The sequence below is a fragment of the Diadema antillarum genome, unplaced genomic scaffold (genome assembly GCF_040938485.1).
Source record: "Diadema antillarum isolate AM-2024a unplaced genomic scaffold, OU_Dant_1.0 seq00001126_RagTag, whole genome shotgun sequence".
In the NCBI taxonomy this organism is placed as follows: domain Eukaryota; kingdom Metazoa; phylum Echinodermata; class Echinoidea; order Diadematoida; family Diadematidae; genus Diadema; species Diadema antillarum.
The window spans coordinates 825,001-839,919 of NW_027271940.1; the positions used below are offsets into that span (position 1 = coordinate 825,001).

At 37.8% G+C, this 14,919-nt stretch overlaps 1 protein-coding gene across 1 annotated transcript; it reads left to right on the forward strand.

Moving 5' to 3' along the window:
- The first annotated feature begins 1,868 nt into the window (after positions 1-1,868).
- Positions 1,869-11,242, forward strand: LOC139743999 (ubiquitin carboxyl-terminal hydrolase isozyme L3-like). The gene is made up of 7 exons (XM_071654467.1): positions 1,869-2,039; positions 3,723-3,734; positions 5,087-5,215; positions 6,381-6,537; positions 7,146-7,273; positions 7,821-7,952; positions 10,163-11,242. Exons 1-7 carry the CDS (start codon positions 1,989-1,991, stop codon positions 10,247-10,249), a joined length of 696 nt encoding a protein of 231 aa, XP_071510568.1. The 5' UTR covers positions 1,869-1,988; the 3' UTR covers positions 10,250-11,242.
- Positions 11,243-14,919: the final 3,677 nt, after the last annotated feature.

The following is a 14,919-nucleotide window of genomic DNA, read 5'->3' on the forward strand; positions in this document are numbered from 1 at the left end:
AAATTTTATGCATATATGTACCTTTTCGACGGTGGTTTTTCCAGAGTTTGCCCGGCGTAGCAACAACCAATGCATGAAAAATGGATTCAAAGCATAAAAAAAGTGTTATTGAAGTACAGGTTATACGGATCAGTGTTTAGTCAGGATGGAAGAAACGTGCAGTACACTGTATACAACTTTCACCCTTTTTTTGAATATACAAACCGGTCTGTTGAACTTACAAGCGCACGGTGTCAATTTGACTGGCAAACTTACGAACTGAACCGCCAAGAGCCTACTTTATATTCATATCATGGCCGGCGCCACGTTTTCCCCCAACAACACACATTGTGCAGAAGGAGAACACATATCGCAGCATGATGTTGAAAATCGAAGAAAGATGAGAATTAGTGGTAATTTTTGTGAGTTTCTTTGATGCATTGCTGCATTATTAAGTCCATGTGTGTACTCTTTAAATGTCATTCCACTTTAACAATGGGATACACACATAGATGGAACCTACCTGTGTTATATAAAAGGGGAAAATGGAAAAGACATGTAGAGTGTTTAAATAAATATTGGATGAAAACGCGTTTATGATTAGGCCCTACAGCTAGCGATCATGGGAACAGCTATATCGTGGTTTTTGATTGACCAAAATTATTTTGAGAGCTGGGAGTAGTGGCACTTATTCGTAATCTGATCACCATGTTTCATTACTAAATGAACACTTAACGAAGTTGGAGTATTTTTTTAATACACGAATTCAAATGCCAAAATTTAAGATTTAAGGACAAAAATACAAATTCGATAAAAAATTAACTACAGAACGGTTGTATATGACGAAATCCCTCAAAATTTAATGAACGAAACAACCATTTGACTCGTGAACTCAGACAACGACGACCAATACATTTTCCTATATTTGTACTAAGATATATCAATACTGGATCAAAATTAACGGTTTATCCTACGATAATCTATTTTGGTTCATCACAAACGGTGTCAACCAGGAACATTGTTCCAAACGAGTAGAAGAATTCGGATCACCCGATGTTTATGCCTCACCTCAAATACCGGTACACAATACAAAGAAAACACAAAGTTAAACAAACCAAAGAAATGAAGGGGTCGGTGCAATATAGTGCTGACACACAATTTGGTCAAAATTGAGTTACATGCATTTTCATAATCCTTATCCTTCACTCTAACCTCCGTGAAAATATCATATTCGAATTCAACCAATAAGATGGTAAAAAATGCATGCATTCACGTTTTATTAATGTACAATTAATGTATGGACTTTCCAAAGATTCAACAGCGATTATCTCAAAATGACTATTGTGTGGGTTAGCACCCGACCCTGTACCCCTTCAAATGAAATGTATTTTCACTTTAATCCATGTGTGGAACTATTAAAATGCTCATTGCCAATTCAGGTGCAATTTCACCATAGGGGAAATGAGGTATCAGTGGGAACCACAGAACTCTGAGAGTTCTGTGGTGGGAACACCAAAGTTCCATGTCACACTTTTTTTTTTTTTCTTTTCTTTTTTTTTTTCTTTTTTGCTATGGCACGCAGTGTCTGCATGTCTTGTTCATACAAAATACTCGTAAAAGCCTATGACACAAGCGCAAAACAGCGTCTGCTGCGTTGGTAGTTTTTGGCTTTCCATAGACAAGGTTAAAAATTTTGCTTGTCACTCGCGTGCGTGCCACTTGCACTACACTCGCTGGAGAAACTCGTGTGTGCATTCATTTTCTGCCTAGCCTGCTTGCTGCAACACAACACGTACGCGGCGTCTTCCGCCGTTTTCGCCCACACTGTACTACATTAACTGCACATCGCTCCACCCATCCATCCCCATATTATTAAACCATCTCAGCTCGGCATCCGACTATCATATCTTGGACTTTACACTTTTAAGCGCATTTCTGGGAGACGAAATTCTGCTTTGTCAATTTCAGCTTAAAAAGTCTACTTTTGTGTGCTTCCACAGCTGTCCAGAATGTCTGAGAAATCCGAAATACGTTGGGTACCTTTGGAGTCCAATCCTCAGGTAAGTGAAGAGTAACGAATCAGTGTATCATCCGATCAGGGAGGAGGTGCATCTAGTAGGTGGGGGTATGTGTTACGTGGGACTCCGTAACGAATGCACTCTTTGCCTTGGCCTCGCCTCGGCCTCCTTATCTAGCCAGATCGTGATGCTGGAACATTTCATGCGCTCTGCATCTAAATCACATCACCTGCTCGCACAGACGGTACGAGAACACACCTCAGGCTCCATATCCAACACGCAACAGCCCAGCCTGAAACAGCTCGTGTATCATTTAAAACCGAATAAAAGCAGCTGTAGCTAGCGAGGTTGTTAGGAGATGTAAATTATACCGGTAGATTATTTCTAGACCTCTCTAAATTTATATTGTATCATCATTCATTAGTAACATTACATTGAAAACTGTTGTAAACATTCTTTAGGGCCTAGCGTTAGACTAGACTAGTTAGAGTAGTTTTTCTAGTAAATGATTCAGTTTTCTTTATTAAGATGTCATCACTCACTCAGCTGCAGTCGTGAAGATAACTTATCTTCAGAATTAACTATACACAGCCCAGTCGCTGTACATGGTACGTCGTGTTCGCATAGCGTAACAGTGTCTGGTCGGGCTACTTCAGAATATGATCGGATCTAAAGTTAGATATTCTAATTACTTTTTTTTTTTTGAATGCAGGGATGCCACGTTCAAAAAAATTTTATGAGTGAGATTTTCATGACTCGGCATCGGTCTCCCCCCCCCCCCCCCCCCATGGCCTCCCACGGTAGGGAGCTTTTTCAATTTTTAGCTCTTTATGGTGCGAGCAGGTGCATACTTAAGTGACTATTTTTTACGTATTTTGAAAGACAAAAGGAAAAATATACCTTCAAGTTGAGCTATGCTCATTATATGATTAGTGGCCCAAATTGCAGACTTTGCCCGATGCGTGAGAAAAATGGGTGCCATGCGTGAGATCGTGAGACGACCCCTAAATGCTTGAGTCTCACTCAGAATGTGTGAGACTTGGTAGCTCTGATCTATGCCCAGCGATCCGAGTGGCTTCAGCGAGTGCTATTAAAAGAACCTGAGCAATCATGGCCTAGTACGTAGTTGTGCCGAATTGATTTGGAGACTTAGATTTGTTGTGCCAATGATTGAGTCCAACCTTTTCTCTTTTGACTTGGGTAATTGTGGTGATCACTTCTAACATAGATCTGGCAAGACTACTCAAGCATTTATATAATAATGCAAGGAACACAAGTGTTCCTTTTTATGAATTCATGTCAGAGAGGTAAAGATATTTAAAGATTGTTTCCAAGTCAATTGAGACTTCAGTGGTGATGCTGTTTAATCACCGCATTATTTACATTATATATGCATAGAAGTATAGGTCGTAAAAATGCTGATATATTTTTCGACTATTAAATGACAATTTTGATGACTTTCTTACTGTGCCAAATTTGATGAACCCTCGTCATCATCGTTATGACGTTGTTATTATTATCATTTTTTTTTTTTTGATTGAGCGAGGTTGAACATAATGTGGAATAGTATTTCAGGTTAGTGGTTCATCTTGTTTTCAACATAAAATACCTGAAATATTTCATATTAAAAACAAAATGAAGAATGTGTGTGTCATTTTTTTGAATACATGAAATGACTGAATTAATGATAGATTTTCTCTTTTCCTTCTTTTCACTTAAATACAGGTTATGTCCAAGGTAAGTCCTCATCTTTACTTGTTTGTCTTTGCATTTAGAAATATCAATGGTGGGTGAGGGTTTTTTTTCTGTTTTCCCACGAAAATAAAGACAACAAGAACTGAGCCTATTACAAGAGGTGGGTTTCAATACCACACATTTCTATATGAGGTATACAGGATCTATGGCTGAAATACAGAGCTGAACACTGTAAACAGCATGGACAGCCAACTTTGCAAGGATAAGAGAATTGTGTTTCTACTTGTATATTCCATGTTTAAGCATTACTACACTTTGTATATGATCTATCAATCACTTCAACAGTCATTCCCTTTACGGAGTTTTTAGTTTTAATTCTTTTATTGCGCATTTAAAGGGAAGGTGCAACATTTAAAATGTAACAAGTGAAACAAAAGCAACAAATCTTAGATAGAAATTGATTGGCATATTAAAAATAATTGATGTTAAATTCAAAGCAAACTTAAATTTACGAGACAGATCATCTCAGCGCTTGATGACACATTTGTTGATAATGTTTTTCATCTGTTTTGCTATTTTGTCAAAATTGTGTCCTACCATGAATGGTTATGTGTAGTGTAATAGAATGTTTTGATTTTATCTGTTTTTATTTTCTTCCTTTCACCACATATATTTTACTGTTGCAAACTTATATGAATCAGAGGTACTGCACGCTACTCTTCCTATTTTCTTTTTTCATGCACCATTTACTTTATCCTGTACTCTGTCTCTTTTACTTATGAGTCAGGTAAAGTAATGTACAGTGTAAAACCCTTTTGCCCAATTGACACGCACTTTTTCCACAAACTGTAGGGAAAGATTACAGGGTTATTGTAAAAGTTGAAAGTTATTGGTTATTTTGCACAACATTGATCAGTGCGAAAATGAGACCTATGAGCTAATTTTTGGCTTGTTATACATCTGTATACAATGATATTGTACATCTTTGATTGCAAGGTAGGTACATTGACGTGGTATAGTTGCTGTGTTTCTATTTGTAGTCTTCATACTTGCTAGTCCCGCAGCTTGAGTGAATTTGCTGACTTGATGCAGATCAGTTGCAACCTGTACCTTTGATGATGCCAAGCTCTTAGCTGCGTTGGCAACAGTGAGCTCTTTGAAGTGCTAGCGCATTATGACACTCTGTGAAATTTGAAACATGCAAATTTGTTTTATAAATTCAGTTGAGTGTGCAAAAGTAGTATTCACATGAAAATTTTTGCTTTTACAGTAGTTTCCTGTGAAGATCTGTTTGTTTTATCATTATTATTGTTATTGTTATTGTTTTTATTATTATTCTTCATTGTTCTCATCATTAATAATATGATTATTTCTTCGCATTGTTTTTTTTTCAGTATATGTACAAGCTTGGGATGTCTGACAAGTGGCAATTCACTGATGTCATTGGGCTGGATGATGATCTCTTGATGATGGTGCCACAGCCTGTGGTAGCACTTGTGCTCCTCTTTCCTTACAGTGACAAGGTACGACCTTGTAATGTATACATGGATACTCAGTTACTTGCTGTTATCATATATCATATGATTTTGTCCAATATTGCACTGTAAGATATTAAACCTATGTCATGGCACATCATGTCGTTAAGACTATCCTTGTATGTTCTCTAAGTAGATACTGAAGAGTGCTGTATATAGGCAGAAAGCTTGGTATTAAAGGGAGCCTTTCAGAGCAACATCCTTCTCAGTCACAATTACAATGTACATCTACACACACACACACACACACACACACACACACCAATCACAAACAACAGTCTTGCCAAATAGTACAGTGGACTCCTGTTACAACGAAGTCCTTAGGGACCGGCAATTTTCTTTCATTATATCGAAGTTTTGTAAACAATAAAAATACATATAGTCAGGGCTGCACACTAACCCATTTTTTCTACTGGTCCGACCTGCAGCTTGCCGACCCGTTTCTCGGACCAGTAGGTACCCAGTTTTTGTATTTTTTACTGGTCCATTCCTGAAAATACTACTGGTCTGATCGTGATTTTCACTGGTCAGGGACCGTCGGACCAGTGCCAGTGTGCAACGTTGATATAATGGATAATGTTGCAGTTTGAATTTTTACTTCGTTGTAACTGGAATTTTATTATAACCGTGTTTGTTATAACAGGAGTGGACTGCACTCAATAAATATCAAGTATAAAAAGAGTTATGTTATTGCCCATCATTAAGAAGTATATCCATTTCCTGCTGGGCAAAGCCAGTGTACCTTGCATTTTAAATTCCCTTTCATTCATTTCTTTATTTCCATTGCCAATGGGGGCCACTTGTTTTCCTTTGAAAATTCCATTATCATCCATTCTATCAATAATATCAAATGGTTTTAAAAAGTTTTACCTTCCTCCAGTGCTGTATTTCAACACCTCCATAAAAGGATTGCTAATTTGAATTTTGCATGTGGGGTAAAGCAAAACCTTGACTGCACAATTTCCAAAGATGACTAACTTTCCACAATCAAAATAAAAATGTTAAAAGGTCTTAAACTACATCATTGATCTTTTTTCTTTAGTCCTTGTTATCATCATATTTTTATTTGATATAGATTATGGTAATGATGATGAAGGTAATGATGATGTGGATTTTTATTTCCTTACACCGTTATCATCACTGTCCACTCCAGACCAAGGCATTTACAGAGACAGAAGAGAAAAAAATTCTGGAGGATGGGCAGACTGTGAGTGATGAACTGTACTACATGAAACAAACAATTAGCAATGCCTGTGGGACCATTGGAGTACTACATGCTGTCCTCAACAATTCACCAACTGTGTCACTAGGTAAGTGTTCAGCATGAAAGGACATTGACACCTGTAGAGATTTGCCTTCAAATATTTATTTCTATCTTGATGCTAACATGCTAGTCCATGTTGCTATCTGTCTATACTGTATAAGCCATTTCCATCAGTTACAGTTCATTCTTCTCTGATGAAAATCTTTCTTTTTGATCCTTCACCAGTGCTGCTTCCTGGCAGTGACATGATTTTCTTTCGAACATTGCTTCAAAAAGAACATCCACTTAAGCTCTTCTTCCTATACCTCTCTTACCCCTATATCCAATTCAGATTCATCTTTATTGGTCTATGATAGGACATAGAAATTTTGTTGCCATTGACATTTTTACAATGGTAGCACAAAAACAAATTGAGTCACAGTTACACATTTCCATGATTGTCACAATAGACACAATAAGATATCTTGTGTATAAATCAACTAGAAATGTTGCTATTGTGACTAGAAGTATACCTCAGCTATATTACATTATTCAGATAATACTCCCAGTAACAATTTTCTTTTCAGCATAGCTTGTCATCAGTGACTGTTCCCAAGTGCATGTCCCTTGTAGATCTCATGCCTGCAATGCTTGTGATCTGAATTCACATCACAGAGAGTACTCTTAAGGAGTTCCTCGACGAGACCAAAGCCATGACGCCAGAGGAGCGGGGTAAGAAGCTGGAGTCCAGTGAAACCATCAGCCAGGCCCATGAAGTAAGCGCACAGGAGGGACAAACCGAGGTGAGTGGAGATTGAGATCAGTGTACATGTACAGTACTGGTTGTTTGTGTGTATATTAGTGGATCTTGGATGTTGGCGTCTTAGTATGTATTCTTTATACCATGAAGTAAACTTATTATTTTTCAGTTTTATCAAATAATTATGAACATATGTATGTGTGTATATGACTATTATGTATTTTTTTCATCAAATAATAACATTCCATATTTTATTGTATACACAAGTAACTCCGCAATTCAGCCTCTTGGCTGCCATGGCAGTATTGTGAATAAACCAGATTGAATTGAATTGAATAGTTTGTTCGTGTGTTTGTGTGTGCATGTATGTGGCTGTCTATCAGTCAGTCTGTCTATGTTTTTGTATTTGTTTTGTTTAGCATGTATGTGTGTGTGTGTGTGTAAGTATGGAGATATGTGTGTATAGATTAATTTTCATCCTTTTCACAATTTTACTGTGTTTTAAACCAAAAGAAAAGAAAAAGAAAAACAAGAAGAAAAAGAATTGCTCATGACTTCCTCTGAGCACACCGGTTTTCTGTATTTTACAGGCTCCTCAGGCGGATGAGGATGTGTGTCCACATTTCATCGCACTGGTAGAGAAGGAAGGCTGCGTGTATGAGCTAGATGGCCGCAAGAAGTTCCCCATCAATCACGGACCAGTGGAGGAAAGCTTTCTCAAGGTCAGCCTTTGGTCTTTGGATTTTCTTTCAAGGCCCTTGATATCATTATGGCTAGAGCATAATTCCATACAATACGAAGTTTGACCTGTGCCCCATTTATACTGCAGCCCAAAATTTGGAGCCTCCTGGAACTGTTTAGAAAACCCTTTTGAAAAACAAATTTCTTGTCCATTTTTACTCCACCTAAAACAGGCCCTAACTGGCTCTGTTCTTATGGTAACCAAACTCCCCTCCAATAAGTGGTGCATGCTTTTGAATACCATGTGTTATATAACCACAATGTAATCGAGCACAAAAATATATGAGTTGTGCAGTGTTATTATCAATGGCGCTTTTTTGTTTGTGTTAAAGGGTAATGACCTTCGGTGATTGACTTCCAGACATCGAAAAAGCCACTTCTCGAAACTCGTAGTGTTTTATACTTCAGCCAAGGCTCTTCAAAGCTGCTACAGGATGCTGTGAAACCACCTCCTGTAGGTTGTGTCAAACTGTGATCAGATCGGATCTCCTTTTCCATATTCTGTCTGTTTATATTGAGCTAAAAGGCTGTTTGAGGAGGCTTCAGAACCTGATTTTTGCTGAGTATAGATGAGTATACTGAACACGATGATGAATGCATGATCATTTGAAAATGATGAACACAATGGTAAAAGTTTTCATCAAACATGGATGTAGAACTGGAAAGTTTAAATGTTTCTCATCCTTGCACCGAGTAGTGATATTTCCCACAACCACACACACAAATTACAAAGAGGTGGCGATGTCATCACCGTATAATTCTCAAATTAGTTTATCCCCAGAATTTAGCAGCTTAAACCCATGTCCCCTCAAAAGTCATCATTACCTGGTTATTACCAAGTAGCAATAGCAAATGCAAAGAATACATCTTTTTCATACCGATTTCATGCTAAAAAGAAAATGAAATCCATTGTAGATTTTCTGAACAGGCCAGTTGGAATCTTTTGAGGTGATATCATTTCCTCCAGTTTATACATCTTGGGTAAAAAATGTGAGAAACATTCAAATTTAATGACTTTCTCCTTTTCCGTGAAAACCGAGCATATGCTATGTACACCACCATGCAAACGCCTTCAAAAATCATTTTCTGTTTCATTTTTTTTGAAGGTTTGCATGATGAAGTAAATGAGGAATAGAGTTTGCGATAACACCATGTGCATGTGTACATAACCTTGCAGGGACTATTGCTTTGCAGAAAAAGAGCCTAGAGAGAGGAAAGTGTGGGAGGGAAGTGACATAGGGAGAGCATGAGGAAGGCAAATAGTGACAGTTTAGGGGCAGCCGTGAACTGAAAGTTGAAGTTGCACAATTGGAGACAGGAGCATAGGGGACAGAGAGAGTTGTAAGGAAGAATCGTGTAAAAGTGGTTATTTTCGCGTGAGTTATTTTTCGTGCTCGGCTGGGTGAGATGAATTTTACGTGTTTTTAATTCCGCAGAACCATGACATTTATTAGTTGAACATATCACATGCAAAAATATTCTGGTGTTTTTATTTTTTGTGCTGGTTTCTGGTCGCGCGAAATATACAAAAATTTCCACTTTTACAGTAGAGTGAAAATCAGGTAAAGGATTTGGAAATCTTTGGGAGGAAAAAGATGAAACAGACGGGAGGGGGAAAGGAAGAAGTTGAAGTTGAAGTTCTTTTCTTTCTCTTACACTATAGTCTTATCTCTCCTCGACTTACCTCTTTCCTTCCTCCTGTATATCTTCCTTTTGATGTTTTTGATTCCACGTTCAATAGTCTGCATCACTCACCGACTTAGTTTATCTCTTTTCGTGAAGCATCTGTTGAAACATCACATATATTTCACTTCTCTCTTATCTCCACAATTCTCATGTGTCATTCTCTGAATCTATATCAAATATTTGTGTGCTTGTGTTTGTGCAGAGTACTAGATTCCCTCTACATAACATTTTGCAGGTGGATGAGTTCGTCTGCTCTAATCTTAACCCGTTGAGGACGGAATGATTTTGCTACAACATGCATTTCCCATAGACCCCTGCCCGAGTATACTCGGGACTCGTCCTCAACGGGTTAAGTGGCTGCTGTGAGCCTGTGAAGGAAGGTCATCTCTGTAAATCCCAATCTTGTGGTTTTTCCTTGAGTGGCCTTTCCATACAAATTTAGCAACAGTGATATCATAATGTGTCTACTTTACATTTCCTTGTCCTCTTTTTTTCTCACCACCAGTCAGCTGCAAACGTGTGCAAGAAGTTCATGGCCCGTGACCCGTCTGAACTACGCTTCACTGTGCTGGCTCTGGCAAAGAATGATTAAACTCCTAGCACCACCCAACCCCCCTGTTCTGCATGCTCAATTCTACCAGTCTCCACACTTTAAAAGACCCCACCCACATATGGAAGGTCGTCAGGTCATGGGGGTCAGGTGGTTTGCTGACTCTCCTAGCAGTGGACAAGTTAGCGTAAATATCTGCTGTTACAGTCAGTGTCGCAGTGTATAATTGGTCACACAAAGTATTTAAACTTAGTTTCTTAGGGCTGATGTTATGTCCTCACTCAGCTGATTATATCATTCCTGATGTGTGAGCAAACACTAAAATTGTGTAGATTACGGATACATATTGCAGCTTCAGTTATGATTAAAAATTTCTGTCAGTCTGCTCTGCACAGCACAGAAGAACTGCAATATCTCTCGTCCAGTTTACTCCGTTGAATTGTAACATTGTGGCAGATATTTCCAAACATGAAAAAAAAAAACTAGAATAAAATTGCAGAATGGATGCATTTGTGTCTGTACATATGCATAGGTAATGCATTGAAGCTGCAATAAAACAAGAAACCTGTCAAAATTTTGGCCTGTCATTAACAAACGATCTTGAGGGAAAAAAATTTGGCATCCGAGGAAAAAAACAAAAACAAGGAAAGACAATTTTATGCAATTCTATCTATTTGGACCGTGTTCGAATCTTGGTGCATGTGTTTGCAGGGGGTAAGAGCAGTAAGTTTCAGCAGTAGAAAATGCTGTCTATTACTCAGCAACTGTTGTCCATGTTAGTGTGTGCTTACTCTTGATTGCCTTCCTAAAGTTTATTCATGTCTTTTAAGATGGCATGTTAAACAGATGGCTCATTTCCTGTCTCTCGGAAAGACGATGCGTAGGTGCATCATTGTGTTTGGATCTGTGTGAATCGCAGCAGCTCTGTTGTTATGATCCTTGGTGGTTTAAAGAAGGACAGCAAGAGTTGATTTGTGGGAGAATTCCAACATTGTTTGTTTGTTTGTCTGTCTGTTTGTTTTTTGTTTGTTTGTTTGTTTGACGGCCAGTATGGTCTGTGATAGCTTGGCAGCAGAACATTGTGATTGACAATCTTTTTTTTTTTTTTTCAGTACAGTGGAAACTGATTTTACATTTTCCCTTGGCTACTGATATTTGCTGTGGGGTAACCCAAACAAAAGCCCAACTGCACAACTTGGCAACCATAATCGATGCTACAGTCCGATATGGTCCAAAGGAAATTGTTGGAAGGAATCAAGACATCACAATGAAGTCTATGCAAAATGTCAAGCCCATCAGTTGTGGCAAAGAACTGCTTGTAGAACAGCCATTTAGCATAGTACCCACAAAACAGCATGTTCAGGCCCTTTTTTGACATACAATTGTATTCTAAAATGACTACGCTCTATATTTTTGTTTTTGTTTTTTGTCCCATCACCATTTAGGTGCATACGAAAAACAAATATCCATCACCCAGTGATTATTTTAGAATTTTAGAAGTTTTTTCTTGCAGTTGTTTAGAGGAAATGGCCATCATTCCAAAAGAAGACAAAATAGATGTTGCCCATATCTAGCTGATAGATGGTATGATGAGTTCATGATAATTTGTTTTTGTTTTTCCGTTTCAGACAAGCATATGCCTAATTATTCTCTGATATGTTGTGTCAGATCAGAGTTATGTTGTCACTTTTTTAAGTATGTGTTGAAATATGAAATATTTTTATATTTATGTCTCATATTGGATTTGTGGACTACATGTTCATGGAAAAGGTATGTTGAATATTTTTGTTCAAAAACAATGTCTGTCTTGTCTGAATACCCTGTACTTTAATGTTTTTGTGCACAATGCTCTAAGCAGGTGGCCTAAGCAAGCGGTCTACAGCAGCAAAAAATCAAATTAGTGGCTGGTATCAATATTTTGTCTCGACAGGTGCATTTGTGTCACATATTCATGAAAATAGATGTACTGGAAAATTTAGTGGATGTTGTCAGGCATGACTGAAAAACCTTATCCTTTACCTGTAAACTGCTGCCATGCTTGCTGAGGTTGGGAAGACATCCAGAGGTTGCAGTAATATTGTCTCCCCAAACAGTAGCCATTTTGCACATAATGTAATCTTGGCATAGGGGCCCTTTCCTCCAGTAGGCAACCTGCTGTCGTGTCAAAATCATCCTATTAAAAGTACACTCTGTTTCATTATTTGCCAGAACCTTGTCATCCTAAAGAAGAGATTTGTACGTTGCAAATTGCTATGCTATCAAGACCTTATCATCATGAGTCAAATTTACAGATATACATTTGTACATTTGGTATAAAGAATAGAAAGTATACTATACAGATGACTAATTTAACTTAGTACATTACATGATGACCTGTTTTTTCTGTAATAAGAGATTTGAAAGGAAAAACAAAAAAGTGACCTAAACCTTGTGGATAGAGTGATATGCTGCAGGACTTGAGTTTTTATTTTCAATTTACATTATGATTTTGTATTGCAATCAATAACTAACTCTATGTAGGAGTTAGTGAAGTCATACTTGCTATATTGAGAGACTTCATGATATATCAGTTACATCTTCAAATAATCATTGTCCAAAATATCAGCAGTTAGTTAAACATTTTGAAGAAGAAAAAAAAATGTAATGCCCTATTTAATGTTCATGTGATTATTGTCAAATCTTGTTGACATGTCAGATACGATGAGTGATATCTTTAGTGAATTTGGTAAAGCAGAAAATATGGAGCAATTGTTCTTCAGTGGTTAGGTCAACATGGAGTCACAAGTTTGATAAAGATGCAAGCAATGCACTTGTCAGAATACAGTGGTCTTTGTTCTCAGCAGCACAGTGACACAAATCTTTGTGAATGGTGAGCTGACAAACTGGAGCTTGCTCAGTGCAGCTCATACTTCTGTCTCAAGCCCTGCGCAGTATACATGTATATCTAAGCATAGAGCAGTCGTTGCAGCTAGCAAAGGGTGCTAGATAAAGTGTTAGATGTGTATTACATGTACTACAAAGCAGAAAATATACAGAGTGCAAAATGAAAGGAACAATGTCAGTCACAGTAATCTTGCACTGATGTATAATCAACTGCACATATACACAGTAAGACCTGGGACTATTGCTGTTTCAAGTATACATACACTGTATTGGTCACTTGCGTGAATCTGTGCTGATGCCATACAAACTGCCTACAATATTACATGATCATTGTCAACAATATAACAAAATATATAATGTATGTGCATACATCTGGCAAGCTTAAAGAAACTTACTATATCCCAAAACATGTGTATTGAATGTGAAGCATGTATTGATCTCGTACAGTGCAAATAGGTGTCAAGTTAAGATGGCATTAAATGCAACTAATGGATTGTGCAAGACAGTTGCTGTCCAAAATTGTGCTTTATTCAATTGTGCAAATGAAATTCGTCCGGACGGTGACTGAAATGTACTGGAAGATTGACAAAGTGTCGGTGTGTTGTTTGGAGATGGATTTAATAGTACAGTAAATCTCAAATGCAGAACATACATGATACATTAATGAATTTGTGAAAATGAGAACCTCGCCAAATATTCAGCATAAACAGTAGTCTATACACTGTACAGCATGTTCAGTGCAGTAGCCAGTAGTGACTGCATACTGCACTGCAGAGTTGCAGAGCATGCAAATCAGAAACACATACATATATATATACATACACACACACACACATACACCCAAATGTTCACATATACAGGAGACAAGCACACAAACACACACACACACACACACATGCACACACTACATAGCTCACACAAATGTACCAATAAGTAGACTAATTGCACACATTGCAGTGTTTTGGACACATTGCTTACAGCCATTATTCATTTGCTGCCACTGCCATATACCCCCACAGCCCCACTGCTGGTAATGCGCTTAATTGAATACCCACTTCTTTGATGTGTCCTTTCATGTGGCGCGATAACAATCTTTGCGCGGCACATATTGCATACATCAAAGCTAAGTCCCCAAACCCAATATTTAATATGCACCAATGCACACATACAATGTAGTACTGTACAACTGCAGAGCTGCTGGCAGCGGTACAGCTTTTATTGGCTAAAGATTGGGTTTATGCACTACGCCATAATGCCAATACCATCCATTAGTGAATTGCAGATACATGTAAAGCACAAGTACTTCAATTTTAGGGAAGCAGTTTTGCAATCATGATTCCACCTCTTACAAAGATAATCAGTCGCTAAAATGTTGCTTCAGTACAGATATTCACATGATACCAGTGTTCAATTTTCTGTCCCGTATCTTATCATTTATTCTCTACACACAGAGCACTACCGGTAATTGTAATGGCCACAAGTGCACTACAATTGTTAAAGTTTACAGCACAGTATCATACTGGTGAAGTTAGCTGTTTGACGATGAAAATGAAATACATATGTACATGTATATTGCTAGGTACTTCTCAGTGCGAGAGAAAAACAAAAACAAAAACTCAGCAGTCTTATACAATGTTTCTCGGTTGGCTTGGCTTTCATGGTACAAATGCACTGTATGTATACATTAACTGGGTGTGCCAGAGATGAGCGAGGAAAAAAAAAGACAAGACAATTAGAGCATACAAAATTGTAGACATGAAAGGTTGAGATCAAAAGTCACTGAACTTTGGCTAGAAGTGTTATTTTTTGGATTGTTAGTATGTACTATA